The following is a 16,205-nucleotide window of genomic DNA, read 5'->3' as shown; positions in this document are numbered from 1 at the left end:
ACATGATTCGTTTCGTACCTGATACACGCCTTTATAGTTCTCCTGTTACGCAGAACGTTTGACGTATTCAAAGCACGCAACTCCTCATGTTGGATTCCGTAGATATCTCAGGTCTTAGGATCCAATCATGGAATCGTCGTATGAGATTCAAGTCATGACGCTAGTCCATGTGACAATCTCATGCGGGTCAATCCAGTATTCCGTTCTCCAACGAATACCTATGACTGTGATCGTATCCAATACCTATGATCATCTCTATGATCATCAATCACACATCATACTAGTCTTATTATGTCGTTATTCCCATAACGACACAAGACTAGGGAGTTTAGTATCATTCATAATGATACATGGATTTCATAACAGATCTAGTATGCAAGAACATGTAATGAATCAAATACTCTCATAAAAACCATAGAAAGTATCAATACATTGAATGTATCTAAAGAAAGCTCATAAACAGTACATCATAGAGCACTGAACCAACAGTTGGCGCAGTTCTTGGACAGCGAAAGGATAAGAAACTCTATGCCATTTATTACGCAAGCCGAACTCTGGATGATGCTCAGACGAACTACACCACGACAGAGAAAGAAATGCTTGCCATTGTCTTCGCGTTCGAGAAATTCCGATCATATCTCATCGGCTCCAAAGTGATCGTTTACACAGACCACGCTGCACTCAGGTATCTCCTGTCTAAGAAAGATGCTAAACCACGTCTTATCCGTTGGACACTACTTTTACAAGTGTTTGACTTAGAGATCCGAGATCGAAAGAGAACAGAAAACAGTGTTGCTGATCACCTATCGAGACTACAGATTCCCGAATCAATCCCGATCGACGATTCACTTCGGGACGAGCAGATCATGGCCATATCCATCCAGTCCGAAGCACCTTGGTACGCCGACTTTTTCAATTACCTGGTTAGTGGTCTCCTTCCTCCTGAGTTAAATTACAACGGGAGAAAGAAATTTCTCCATGACGTTCGTGATTTTTTCTGGGACGAGCCTTTCTTATTCAAGCGCGGCAAAGACGGACTGTTCAGACGTTGTATACCCGAGGACGAAGTTCAGCGAGTGATTTTTCATTGTCACTCTTCAGACTATGCCGGTCATTTCGCTAGTTCGAAGACGGCCTCCAAGATCCTCCAAGCAGGTTTCTATTGGCCCTCTCTATTTAACGATGTTCATCGGTTCGTTTCTTCTTGTGATGCATGCCAGCGCACCGGTAACATTTTCCGACGTCATCAGATGCCTCAGCAGTTCATCCTGGAAGTCGAACCTTTTGATGTCTGGGGGATCGATTTTAAGGGCCCGTTCCCTTCCTCTTGTGGGAACCTCTACATATTGGTTGCCGTCGATTATGTGAGCAAATGGGTCGAAGCGATTGCCAGCCCAACAAACGACTCTAAAGTTGTTTCACGAATGCTTCAGAGAATCATTTTCCCTCGTTTTGGCGTACCGCGTGTTCTAATCAGCGATGGAGGAACCCACTTTGTGAACCGAATCATTGACACTTTACTGAAGAAGTATGGGGTTCAACATCGCGTTACCACACCCTATCATCCGCAGACCAGTGGACAAGTTGAAATCTCTAACCGGGAGATCAAATCCATTTTGGAAAAAACTGGTTCCCGCTCCCGCAATAACTGGTCCCAAAAACTCGATGACGCGCTCTGGGCATATAGAACTGCTTTCAAAACCCCGATCGGCATGACCCCGTTTCAGCTGGTATACGTAAAGCTTGTCATCTGCCAGTCGAATTGGAACATAAGGCGTTATGGGCTATCAAGGCACTGAACTATGACCTCAAGTCCGCATCAGAAAAGCGTGTCCTACAACTCTACCACCTCGAAGAAATTCGTCTCGACGCGTACGAAAATGCAAAAATCTACAAGGAACGTACCAAGCGTTGGCACGACCGCCACATCCTTCATCACTCCTTCCAGGTAAACGATCGCGTCCTTGTCTTTAACTCTCGTCTGCGCCTATTTCCAGGTAAACTGAAGTCTAGGTGGTCCGGCCCATTCACGATCAAACATGTCACCGATCATGGTGCAATCGAACTCTGGAATTCTGACGGTAAGCCATTCAAAGTCAACGCCCAACGAGTGAAACTATACAACCCTGAGGATCCAGTTCCTGAGAGAGGTACTCTTCCTCTCTCAATCCCTCACACTGCTTAATTCCACCATGGTCGCAACTCCTGACCCTAAACGAGCACGTTCGGACTTCCAAACCCGTATCCTTTTCCTCTGATATCTGTGTATATCTTTATATATATATTTTTATTCTATTTTTTCTTTCGTTTGTTTGGTATCCGTTTTCCTTGCGCTCTAACCCTCCCTACAGGCCCATATCTCATCGGAAACACCGCTAGATTCGATCGTGTTGCAACTTTCCACACGATCGTGTCATACTCCATTATGTTTTTCTTCCACAAACAGACACACGATCGTGTCCCTACCTCATGACACGATCGTGTCCTACCTCCCTCGGATGTATCGGACTTAAGACCCGATCGTGTGTCATCACATCACACGATCGTGTGTCTCCTGGTACGTTGTGGGGGCCCGATGATTTAACCCTAAATTTTTCCATTCTCCCCTCATTTCTTTCATTCACCCTCTATCTCCTCTCCACCAGTTCCCCCAATCGCCGCCTCCTTTCCTCTGTCACCGCCGCCGTCGTGGTCACCACATTCTCTCTTCCCCTCCTCTTCTTCCTCCATCTCGCACTCGATTCAGCTGAGACCGGTAAGCCTCTACACCCTCTCTTCCTCCATCTAGTGGTTGAATCTGGTCCCCCTGCTCGATTTGGTCGTATTGAGTAGTCCTGCTCATCTTCCCCATGCGATTTCTTATGATTGAGCATTATTTCGAGTGGATTTCGATGCCCTGTTCTAGTTCCGTTCTGGTCTCCTCAGGCGCGACACGATCGTGTGTCTCTTTCAGACCCGATCGTGTCAAAATCCAATTGCGAGAACTATTACTCGGCCGAGACCCGATCGTGTCTATACCTCTCCACACGATCGTGTTGCTCATTTCTAACTCCTTACACCTTTGTTGCAGAGATGTCGTCCCGTCCGAAGAGAACACGCCCAGATCAACTCATCTTCGACCCCGAAATAGAAAGGACCCTACGCTTCGCCCGTAGACAGCAAAGACAGTGGGGAATGGCCAAAGAAATGCTAAGAGAAAACAACGCACGGAGAGAACAACCCGAGATGGCCGAAGAGTTGTTGAGAGGGGCCAATGGCCAAAGAGGTCCAGCCCAAGCAGCCCCTAGAACGCTTCGAACGTACACACAACCGAAGCACACTTTTGTATGGATACCTATGTTTAATCTATGATGTCTTTGAGTTTCTTCCATGGGTTTGATGTTTTGTGCTTAATGCTATTGATTTGGTTGAAACCCTAATTGATATGATTGTAGAACACATTGATCATAGGGATATGGGAATGATGTTTGGAACCAAATGTCAAATGAGTGAGTTATTCACATTGGGAGATGGCTTAACTTGCTTAGGGTTCATGATAGGGTACACTAATGCATCTAGAGATCATTTAGATCATTGGGAGATGGGTGAATCGATCCTCTAGGTAGTGAGTTTAAGCTTGGGAGAGACAAACTCTAGAAGAAGTGCTTGAAACCCCCATATGGAGGATAACCCATAGACATTGTAGCATCATTAACCATCCATGCGATTCTTGAGGGATCCCGAACCTACAACGCCTCAAACCATCGTTTTACAAACCGTTAATTTTACTTGCTTTCTTGTATTCCGACCCTTACCACAAACCACATTTTTACTTGACCACCTAATCTAGCTTAGAGATAGACTAATACATCCTAGTCCTCGTGTTCGACCCCGGTACTACAACTACCGTATACTTGCGGATAGTGGTACGAATCGGGTATTAAATATAAGACTCGGTGCGTGCGCATCACCCGGCTGCACTACCCTCGACCGGATCGTACTCATGAACAAGAGCATGCTGATGATTGACGACTACGGTGATGTCTTCTGGTCCAACAGGTACGATAAAACACTCTATATCACTCACCTCGACAAAATTCCACCCCTAACCCTGGAGGGCCTCCGTACCGTCGTCCCCGCCACCGATCAACCCTCCCGCCGAGCTCCACCTCGTGATACCCCCAGCTCCTCCCGACAGCGCCCCTATCAGAGTCCCACTCTCGACGACGATGCTGAAATACGGACTCTGGAGCAACTCTGCGAGGACGGTTATTTCGAGTTGCTGGAACAACGTCACCGATCCCTCGCACGCGCACAATACGACATCACCACCGCTCAAACCACCCTTGGCACCCAGCTACACTCCCTCACCGACCGTCAGAACCAGATTGGGGAGCAAGTAGCATCTTTGACAGCATACATGGACCAGCGCCGCCATATGGACAATTATCAGATGCAGGTCCTCCAACGTCTCCAGGACCTCCACTTCACCCCTGCCGGCCGCCAGCACGTCGCACTGCCACCTGGCTATCCTTATCCAGGCATGCACTATTCTGCTCAGCCACCTCCACCAGAGGACATGGACACCACCGGCGACCCTCGAGAGTGACTTTTCCGCCCTTTTTTATTCTCGCGTTCCTACTTTGTTCCTTTTATGTCATATTTTGAACCCTTTTCGGTATGTACTTGGATGTTTCTATACTGCTGCAGTTATTCTATCGTATGTTGGAATGTGGTGACCTTTCCTTGTTTCCAATTTGTTTTGGTTTTCTCTCTTGTCAATTTTGAAGTTTCACTGCGGAGAGTTCGTTGAATGAAAACCATCGCACACTCATTGCCCTTCCAACCTGAGCGTCGCAAGAATCGCCTCCCATTCTTCTATACCTTACGCAGCTAAGTATCCGAATTTTCTCACTCCTTCATCCCCTCCTGCTATAATTGCACACCGTGGACGGTGTTTTGTTCAAGTCTGGGGGGTATCTCTACTACACATCCATGTACACACTGCATTGTTAGTTTCACTCATAGGGAACTCCCGTATAGACCACTTTGAGTTGATAGCTAAGATATGAGGATAGATAGGACCCGATAAAATCAATCAGTTTTGACCACCTATGCGAACTACTCTCGACTTATTCTTGAGTGAGGGATGAATTGTCAGTTTATATTCGAAATGGCAGTTCTCGTTCAAAATAGACTTGAAAGCATGTGGGATGTGTTTGTAGCTAGAACATTCTAGAGATAGATATCTCCTGAAACAGGCGCATAAGTTTCGCAAGAAACCACTTCCAAGGTTCTTATGGTTGTTCGACTGACGTTACAAATACTGTGCACGACCACATCCCGACACTCCTCTGTCACTATCTCGTTAATGAAAATCATTCGAGGATATGTGTGCACTTTGACTCGGGTCTAAGTTGTGGGTCAAGTATCCATGAAAAAAAAAGAGAAAAAAAAAAGAGATACTCGACGACTTCAACGTCCTAGAAGTCCGGGATACAAGTCCGCAGCTAAGCCATACAAACGCCCTTTGGAATCATAGGCGGTATGCAAAAAAAAAAGGAACGAGAACAGAAGTCAAACACCTATGGGTAACCTAGTGATTGGACTCTAGAAACATGCTTGATAGGCAGATAGAGATCTCTTGGATTTCAGGCGAGAACCTCAGATTCCATTGTCACTAGAGTCGAAATGAATCGAGAGAGGCCAGAATAGGATAGAATCGATTTCATCTGAGTTAGCATAGTGGAAAATTCTTGATTCACCCCCACGCGTTCATTCTGATCCTAGCTGTCACTCACTTTCTCATATCAACTCGATGTTACTTTACTCGAGAACGAGCAAAACGCTAAGTCTGGGGGGATTTGATAACACACAATATATACAACGTAAACATGCATTCATCTGACGTATTTATCCAGTTTTACATCATTAGGAATGTTCAATTGCGTGTTTAGTCTTGATTCTCGCTTAGTTAATATATAATTGCAGGTACAAGCAATAGAAGCGAAATAAAGGACAAAAACCCTGGAAAAGAACGAGCTATGACGCTACACACGATCGTGTTATTTGTACTCACACGATCGTGTCTCATCATCCAGAAAACCACCATCAGATCAAGAGTTCACCCGATCGTGTCACATCCCGACACATGATCGGGTCATTTCGCCAGGACAAGAATCACATCGAAGGTTCACCTGATCGTGTCTCCTGCACACACACGATCGGGTCAAGTCGCGAAAACCTGACTCTGGAATTACAATCTCACACGATCGTGTCTCCCCCAACTCACACGATCGTGTCACTTACGGGATTCTTCGGGAATATTTCCAAATCTGACCAGGAAAAAAAGACTTAACTAGGTCAAGCCTCCAGAGAGGGATTCATTCAGACTTTTCACATAAAACAGACCTAGAGCACACCAAAAGGGGGAGATTACCAAGAAGCAAGAGATTGGAGTAGAAGACGGAGATCAGGAAGCCGAGAAATCGACTAAGAGTTTCTTCCTTATCCTATTTTACAATGTCTTGTTGTATTGATATGAACCCTGTCAACTCGATGTTTAGCGAGTAGTTCCTTTGCTGTAGGTTAGGGATTTGCTATGTAGGGATCTTTGGTTTTTAATTCCAGACTTTGTGGATTTATTATTCTATTCAGTTTATTGAGTTGATCTTAATGCGTTTGATCTTGTTGTCGCTTGATTGAATGATCTTAGGGTTTTAATTCACATAGACGTATGTGATTTTAACCTGGAACTAATTCAATAAATAGAACAGGTATCACATCGGAAGATGGGTATTTGCCTAGGAATTATGATAGCGTTCGTTCATGCATCCAAAGTTTTAGACTATTGAATCGGGAGATTAGTAGGATTAAACCTGGATAGTGAGATTAGACTTGGAAGAGTTAAACTCTACCTTAGAGCTTGAATTCCCTGAATTGGATAAATAAACCACTAAGTTTGCATCCTTTGAAAGATCCTTGCATGTAAAGCAATCCCGAAGTCTGCAGTATTCATCATTCATAGTCTTTGAATCGTTTTATCGTTTGCTTTGCTACGCTTCTCACTCTCATATTATCTCCTCTGGATCTAGATTTGGATTGGGATTTAATTTAGTTGTCAACTTGTCCCTGTGTTCGACCCTAGCACGATCCGTACACTTGCGGTTAATTGTTGAGTCTAGGAATATTATTACTTGATCATATTTCTGCACCTAGATTTACGACATCAACTTCTATTCTTCTCTTCACCAAAAGCTCTCCAAAAGTCTGTATCTAAGTGTTCTGGTTCTCCCTCTTCTAAGACGTGGCTAGACCTTTTTTTATAATCCTAGGGTGGCTCCCAAGAATCCTCTTCCCTCCAGGACTCTAAAAATCGCGAATTAGGGTTTTTTCTCCGATGGGTCCGGTTCCATATGGTACCGGACCGGTTCCACCTTCTGTTTCTGGGTCTTCTGGACACTTGAACCGGCCCAAAATAAGTGAACTCAGACCTCTTGAACTGGCCGGTTCCATTTGGAACCGAACCGGTTTAAGTCTCTGGCAGATTTCTCAGGCTTCGCGATTTTGCTCATAACTTTCAGCTCCGATGTCGGATTTGCGTGATTTTAGTGTCTATGCGAAGCTCTTGAAAGGCAATGGTGCAATTTCGAATGATTTGGACTTCTGTAGAGAAAGTTATTGATCTCGAAACACGAATACCTCATTCGAACTTCATCTCTAACGCTCCAAAAACGTTTCTTTTCGCATCCAATCATCTTCGAAACCTGTAACTCTGCAAAACTAAAGCACAACCGGTTTTTATGTCCTAGCACGTCTAGAATGCCTATGAATGCATGTGATTATCCTGTAAAATCTGGACAAACTCATAAAAATATAGAGAAGAATAGGAGTTATCATATGTGTAACCTTTAACACATCAAGAAGAGATGGTTGTTTTCCACACGTTCGGGCCTACAAAATTTTTTTTATAACATGAATAATTTTCTATATATTATATATATGATGTTTAAAAATATATAGTAATTAATTACCAATGCATGCATGACCCGACTAAATGGCTTTCGGCCCGATGTATGCTTGCTTGGACCGGTTTCGGGAGTCACGTCCGTCTTTCTACTTTGGACCGCCTTTTTACTTCTTTCAATGTTGATGGGGTTCTCCCAATACTCCACCATCTGGGCCCAAACCCCGCTTTCAATGTTCTTCGGGGGAGAACGATCTGGGTTCATCTGCCAATATCGTTTATACCTGTTGACCTTGGATTTGAGTAGGTCCATGACACATCTTTTCCATGCGTTATAGACCCTCGAGGTATGCACCTCATCCCAATACCAAGATTGCTAAAAAAACTTAATTAAAAATAATAAACAATTTTTTTTATTAATTTACTAATTTAAAAAAATAACTTACAGCAAAACTAGCAAACCAGTATTGTCGAGTGGTCTCGGGTAATGAGGACCAATTCATCCAAGGTCCAGTAAAATTACTTTCAATAAACGATGAGACGGAATTATTAACCGCCTGATCGACATTAAACCTAAAAATTACCAATATAAGTAATATTTTTTAAACAAATTTATATATTAATTTTATAAAACAAATAATTAAATTTTACCACAACCTATTTGTTAGGATGGAGTTTTACCCAATCGCGTCCTCTGTGGATTGGACGTGATGTCAGAGTATTGCACCCACTGTGAAGCTTCGGGAATTTGTTGTGGCGGAGTCGACCCGCTACCGCGTCCGTAGTTATGTGCAGCAAATCTCCTATCCATTTTCCTGCAAAATAAAACAATTATTAAAATTTATATAACTTATAAACGAAAATATAATAGCATTATCAAAATTATATGTGTTTTACCGAACTTTTTGGAAGAAGATGTAGAGAGAAGGATTAGGGTGTTGGAAGAAGAGTTTAGAGAGAGAAAGTGAAGTTGTTGTTGGTAGTGTGGAGAATAGAAACGAAATTCGTTCCTTTATATAGCGGAACTTTGCAACGAAATTTCGTTTCAATGTAGCAACGAAATTTCGTTGCGAAATTACTTAGCAACGCAATTGCGTTGCAAACGCGGAGTAGTAAATGCGTGCAGTGAATTCGCCAGAGACTATCGAATTTCACGCAACTTAGCAACGCAATTTCGTTGCTAAATCAATTAGCAACGCAATTTCATTACTAAAGTGATTCAAATCGTTGCAACGTGTCAGTTTACTGCGACGGTCAAATCGTTAGCGTAGCAACGAAATTGCGTTGCTAACTGATTTAGCAACACAATTTCGTTGCGAAAGGAGACGAATCGTTGCTATATGTCAGACGGTCAAATCGTTAGCGTAGCAACGAAATTGCGTGCTAACTGATTTAGCAACGAAATTTCGTTGCGAAAGGAGACGAATCGTTGCTACATGTCGTCTGCATTCAGACCGATTTTGCATGGAGGTCGCAATGCAATTTCGTTGCTACGTGAGTTAGCAACGAAATTGCGTTGCTACAGCATTAGCAACGCAATTTTGTTGCTAAATCTATATTTATTTATTTTTCAATCAGAATCGTCTTCATCCTCATCGTTTACATCACTTTCTTCGGGTTCACTATCTCCTTCTTCAATAATATTTTCATCAACATGTAAAATATTATCTTCAATATGACCAATAAGATTATCAACTGACGGCAATGTCAACGCGTTTAATTCTTCAACGTCATGAATGATTTCTTGAAGAGGTAGCATTGTTAAATCGGTTGCATTTTCTTCATGGGATATTCGTCGTGGTTGTATTCTGATGACCGCACTCTATTGTTCACGCCGTCGTTTCACATTCATGAGTGTGTTGATGATATTATCGAAAAAATTCTTCTCAATATGCATGACGTCGAGATTGTGACGAAGTCTATGAGTACGCCAGTACGGTAAATCCCAAAAGATACTTCGTTTATACCAATTATGGTAATCACCATACTCATGTGGTTTGGAATGTCCGTTTCCTCCACATTCGGCTGTTTTTTGCACGCCGAAAATGCTATCGATACGCTCGTACAATATTTCATCATCCGTCAGGAGAAGAGGCCTTGGATCGATCACAACTTTATTCCGTCTAAAATTTTTTTTGTTGCGCCTCCATGGATGATCCAATAGTAAAAATCTGCGATGACAATCAAACCAACATGGTTTCCGCCCATGTTTTAATTGGAATGAATCAATCTCATCCATGCAATAAGGACATGCTAAACGTCCATGAGTACTCCACCCAGACAACATTCCATAAGCCGGAAAATCACTGATTGTCCACATCAATACTGCTCTCAAGTTGAAGTTTTGTCTTGTTGAAACGTCATACGCATCAACACCTTATTCCCACAACATCAATACATCAATCAAAGGTTGGAGGAACACATCAAAACTCTTCTTCGGATGAGAAGGTCCCGACAGTAATATCGTCAGAAATAAAAACTCTCTTTTCAAACACATTTCCGGCGGTAGATTATATGGCGACAACACAATTGGGCATAATGAATATTGTTTCCCAGACTGACCATACGGTGCAAAACCATCGGTGCATAAACACAGATAAACATTTCTCACCTCACAGGCAAAATCAGGATAGCTGCACAAAATACTTCCATGCCTCACCATCTGATAGATGACGCATGTTTCCTGAATCCGAAACATGTTCTCCGTGCCAACGCATCTGAGATGCTGTCTTGTGAGATTCGTATAATCTCTTCAACCTGTCTGCTATCGGAAAATAAAACATCCGTTTATACGGCACTCTTTTATGTTGCACATTTTTCCTGGGTTTGAATCGATCAGCTCCACAAAATCGACAATTCGATAACTCTTTATCATTTCCAGACCAAAAAATCATGCAGTTGTTCTGACATACATCGATTTTGATAGCCCTCATGCCTAATGATCCCATGAGTTTATACATATTATAGAAAGAATCAGGAGCATGGTTACCTCCAGGAAGATAATCGGTCATCATCTGACATACCTCGTCCATACAATTCTCCGTCAGGTTATAACTCGACTTCATGCCCATCATTCGTGCTGAAAGAGATAATTGGGATAATCCTTCTACGCACCCTTCATATATAGGTTGATTAGCCGCCTCCAACAAATCAAAAAACCTCTTCGTTGTTTGGTTTTTTATCTTCCCTGTTAGAACAAAACTGAGAAGGGAATGCATCTTGAACCATATCAACGTAACGATTAGTTGGTTCACTGCTTCTCCCAAAAAAATTGGTCGTTAATGGTAGGAACATTAACAACATCGAGCGTTTCACCGTGATAAACCCAAACATAATAATTTGGAACAAAACCTCTTTTGAATAGATGTTTTAGAACCACCTCTGGAGTAAGAAATTTAGAATTTTCACATCATGCACAGGGACAATATATTTTACCCGTTCTTACGCACTGATTCTGACTTGTCGCATATTGCATGAAATTCTGCAATCCCTCTTCATACTGGATGCTTAAATTGTCCGTAGATGCATCAATTCTCTCGTATAACCATCGTCTGGAGTGATAAATATCACCTCCACTCGATGTCATTTTTTTCTTTCGAATTTTCGAAGTGTGAAGTGAAAAAGAGATGAGTGGTTTTTATAAAAAATTTTGCAACGCAATTTCGTTGCTAACCTAAAACCGTAGCAACGAAATTGCGTTGCAAAGTAAAAACTGGTTAATAGATTTCACCGTTGTGCAACGCAATTGCATTGCAAGATTTTTCGGTTAGCAACGAAATTACGCTGCAAACACAATTTACAACGCAATTGCGTTGCTACCAAAAAGATCGATTCTGACACCGAATAAATTGCGGTGCTAATATTGGTAGCAACGAAATAGTTGCGTTGCTAGTTAGCAACGAAATTCTATTGCGTGGCAACGGCGTTGCAAAACGTTACTTGTTGCAACGAAAATTTCGTTGCTAATAGCAACGAAATCATTTCGTTGTAAAAGCGTTGCAACTCGTTACCGTTGCGTTTCAAATGCGTTGCAACATTTTCGCCCGTCAAATAACATTGCTAATCGTTGCATCTTGCAACGAAATTTTCGTTGCTAGTTTGCAACGAAAATTTTGCGTTGCTAGGCGTTGCAAAAATGTGTTAATTCGTTGCTATTTCGTTGCAATATTTTTTCATTGCAAATCGTTGCTAAAGCGTTGCAAATTTCATTGCAAATAAGTTTATATTTTTTTCATTGAGAATAAGTTTATAATTTTTATTAAAAGGATTTTTTATATTTAAAAAAACTTTGATACATCAGACTTAATAGAAAACGATAATTAGTTAATAATTAATAATTGATGATTAAATTGACTTTTTAATTTATTTTATCCATCTGAAGATTTGAAAATTATAAAATAAGGGTCTCTAAATATTTAATAAATACTCAATACAATAAAGTTACTCTAATATATATCGAAATGAAAACAAGAAACAAATAAACTTTGGTTTTAAAATTTTAGATTTTTAAAATTCAAATAATAGGACATATATGGATATTTGGCATACTATTTAAACATATGGATAATTGGCATAAAAATTAGCATGTCTCATAACAAAACAATATAACATACCTAATGGAACCATATTTTACTAATTATAAATTAACAATAATTAATCTATTTCTCTCTCTCTACAAATTAGATGTGTTCTCTAGCTACCATACCAGAACGAACTGCCTTTAAAAGGGGAGAACTTCTGAAATATCCTCAATGTGCTACAAGCACTTCCAAGCATACACTCTTTTTTTTTTAAAAAAAAATTCTAACTTCCAATCTACCTTTTTTATTGTTAGATTACTAAAATAATCTTTTAATATTATTTTATATTTAATTTTTAATGAAAAAATTCCACCTATAGAAACCCTAGTTTCTCTCTCCTCCCCATTCTTTTCGGTTTCTCTTTCCTCCCCTTTTTTCTCGGTTTCTCTCTCCTTCCGCCAACCAAGTTCTCTCTCTTCTGTACTTTCTCTCTCCACTTTATCTTGCTATTTTGTCTAAAAAATTCGGCGAAATTGGACAAAATCAAGAGAAAATCAAGACGAAATAAAGTGAGACAAATGAAAATAGGTAAGCTACTGCAAAAAAAAAACCGGATTTTTTATGCACATTGGTGGTTCTGAAAGTCACAGATTTTGTGCAAAGCACAACGTAGAATTTGAAAGTCGAGATTAACAAAAGTATGGAAAGAAAGAGTTCAAGAGGTGAAATCGTGGTCGAACGGTTATTCAAATGCGCTAAAGCTTATATGTCGAACGGGTTTGAAGACCGGTTTAATGATCTGAAGAACATGTATGAGTTTTTTTACCATTATTACCAATATGACAATTCTGATTATTCTTAACGATGTGACCACGTGGTATTGTGACCATGTGACGTTGTGACCATGTGACCATGTGAGTAACCATGTGATCATGAGACTATGTGACCGTGTGACCATTAACCATTGTCTATTGTGACCGTGTGATGATGTGACTTCTATATAGGTATCTAAAGTTGCGGAGTATATGCAAAAAGAAGTTTTGCATGAACGATATGAGAATATATATACCCATGAGGTCATTATGAGAATGCATATACAAAAGTAGACATATGAGATGTGTTAAAAATGATACAAAAGTACCTTATAATCCAAAAATCTGAATTTTGGATGTATTTTGAGCATCATCGTGTGTCACAGACCACACAGGTTAATTGTCACGAATGTAGAATTGGTATATGAGTCACAATGACCACAATGCGCATAACACTAATTCGGGTCACTATAGAAACAGGTCATAATGGTCACAATGTGCACAACACTCATACGAGTCAATATAGAAATGAATTATGGATTATATGGGTCACAGTAATCACACTCATTAGGACAACGTGTCACATGGGTCACAATAGTCACATGGTGACAAGGTCACAATGAACCAACGTTGTATCATAATAATGTTGTATTATTGAAGATGGATTTTCTCATATATATATCTGACTCTGTTATACACCAAATAAATTGACTCACATGAAACATACATGAACACATTTGGAAGAACAATTTTGAAACACAAAAATCGCAAAAACTATATTTTAATGTTCTAAACAATATAGAATAGGCTTATGAGAGATGTGTGACGTTGTAGAGTGATTAAATTGACAAAAATAGCATGGATTCGAAGGTTATGACCGACTGTGACTCATTGTGACCGAAATATGATATGGGGTCCACATGAAGAACCAGTCAAGATTTTTCCAGATTTTTGTGTTTCGTGGAGCCAACAATCATTATTTCCATTTTTTCTTTTAATATGGAGCCCAGTTTGAATATTCAACTTTCTATAATTTTCATCTTAACCTTATATTTTTTTCCTCCCAATTTTTAACCCAAAAGTTTCACCTACAACATTTTCAACCTAGATTTTTTTGTAAAACATTAAAATATTCAGATTTTTTATGAACAAAATCGAAACAAATATAAGTACTCATAAAAATGATAATATCAAATAAACAAGTACTCATAAAAATGGTTCAAAACAATATAATTACAACATTTGGTTCATGAATCCTTCACTCTCTCTTCTTCTTAAACATTTGAGTCTTGTCATCGGCGAATATTGCGACTGCTAGTTGTTCGTAGATCGTCGCATAGACATATGAGAGATGTGAAAGCATCTAAAGAGATTAAATTGAAAAAATCTCATAGATTGAACTATGTGACCAGTTGTGATCCATTATGATCTATTGTGACTGAAATATATTATGGGGCTCACACGAAAAACTTGTCAGAAAAGAGACAGAGATTTGTGTTCGGTTGGTCCCATCTAAATCCTATTTTTTTCCCATTTTGTTCTTTAGGATGAAAACACCTAAATCCATTTTTTTTTCTAAGAATATTTCAACCCAAATCTTTTGTTTCTCAATAAACAAGTTGAAATATATTAAATAACTATTAAAGAATCAAAGGTTCATCGTTAGGGTACAAACAAAATAAACAAAAGAGAATTCATAATTAGAGGTCGAACATAAAAATACAGTTCGAACATAGTTAGGGCACAACATCTGTTCTTTACCTTTATAAATCGTTTCAACATAGTTGATTGCAATGATGGGTTTTCCTGGGATCTCATGAGCGAATCCTATTCATAAGAGATCTATTCTAAGGTTTGCGCAGCGGATATAAAATAAAATTTTGAAGAAACCCTAGAACCATGCATGCATGCTTACGTAGAAACGTTAGAACGCTTACCTCAATCGATCCGGGGCCTGTGTCAACTGAAGAATTCGTTCGATCACTTTAGGCAGGAAGATTACCTCGCCCTCTACACGTATCCACACCTCGGGATGGATTCCAACGATTGGAACATATCTGCTAGAATCCGAATCTGCTATTCGGTTTTGTGCTTCGAGAAAACGAGATTTATATCACTCTTAGAACCTCTTGGATCTCACCAAAAGTCTGTAGAAGTGTTCTTAAGTCGGCTCAAAAAGTCTCTTCCGTGATTAGGGTTTTAATCTCCTTCTTATAAGGTGATTTAACCCTAATTTCGGTCTAATTTTCGAAAAACCCGAAGCCCGGAACGGACGGTCCAGAAAAGCACGTGGACCGTCCGTTCCAGCACTGCAGAACGGGCGGTCTGCTTCGGCAGACCGTTCGTTCCAGACATTCTGGAACGGACGGACTGCGTTCTGGACCGTTGAGTCTAGACCTGGCGGACCGTCGGGTCTGGCCCTTTCGGTCCGTCCGTTCCAGCCTCTTCCGTCTCAGTTTTTCGTCGTTTTCTCGTGCGTTTTGTCCTTCCCTGCGTGTGTGACCCTGTAGGCTCATTCGATATAGCAGTATAATCCGAAATCTCTATTTCAGATATACAAGTCATAGGCGGTCTCTAGCAAGACACTGTGACTACCTATCTCGAATAGAGTTTGTTCGTGATCTCACGAACGCCAGTGATGATTTCGGCTGATGATCATTTTGCATCGCGATATCATATGTCGAACATAAGGCATGGATGAGCCACCTTATCTGATTCGACTGCTTTCTCGTTCACTGAGTTCGTCTGTCTGAAATAGACGACGTTCGTCTATAGTGCGGTCACACATTTCTACAGTCTCGCTCACACGAGGGGCCCAACGATATCTCTCTCTTTTACAAGAGGTACAAATCCCGTCTTGACTATCTACAATCTAGCACATGATTCGTTTCGTACCTGATACACGCCTTTATAGTCCTTCTGTTACGC

The 16,205-nt window shown here is 40.6% G+C and overlaps 1 protein-coding gene across 1 annotated transcript in view; it reads left to right on the top strand.

Moving 5' to 3' along the window:
- The window catches only part of LOC109116428, a 15,975-nt gene extending 14,176 nt beyond the window's left edge, over window positions 1-1,799 (top strand). The window contains 1 exon segment of the mRNA XM_019201823.1: window positions 490-1,799. Within this exon segment, the coding sequence (XP_019057368.1) occupies window positions 490-1,799 (1,310 nt within the window).
- The last annotated feature ends 14,406 nt before the right edge of the window (window positions 1,800-16,205 follow it).

Source organism: Tarenaya hassleriana, unplaced genomic scaffold, assembly GCF_000463585.1.
Source record: "Tarenaya hassleriana unplaced genomic scaffold, ASM46358v1 Cleome13, whole genome shotgun sequence".
Taxonomy (NCBI): domain Eukaryota; kingdom Viridiplantae; phylum Streptophyta; class Magnoliopsida; order Brassicales; family Cleomaceae; genus Tarenaya; species Tarenaya hassleriana.
The sequence above is the reverse complement of the archived record's forward strand: the minus strand, read 5'-3'. Positions and strand labels throughout refer to the sequence as shown.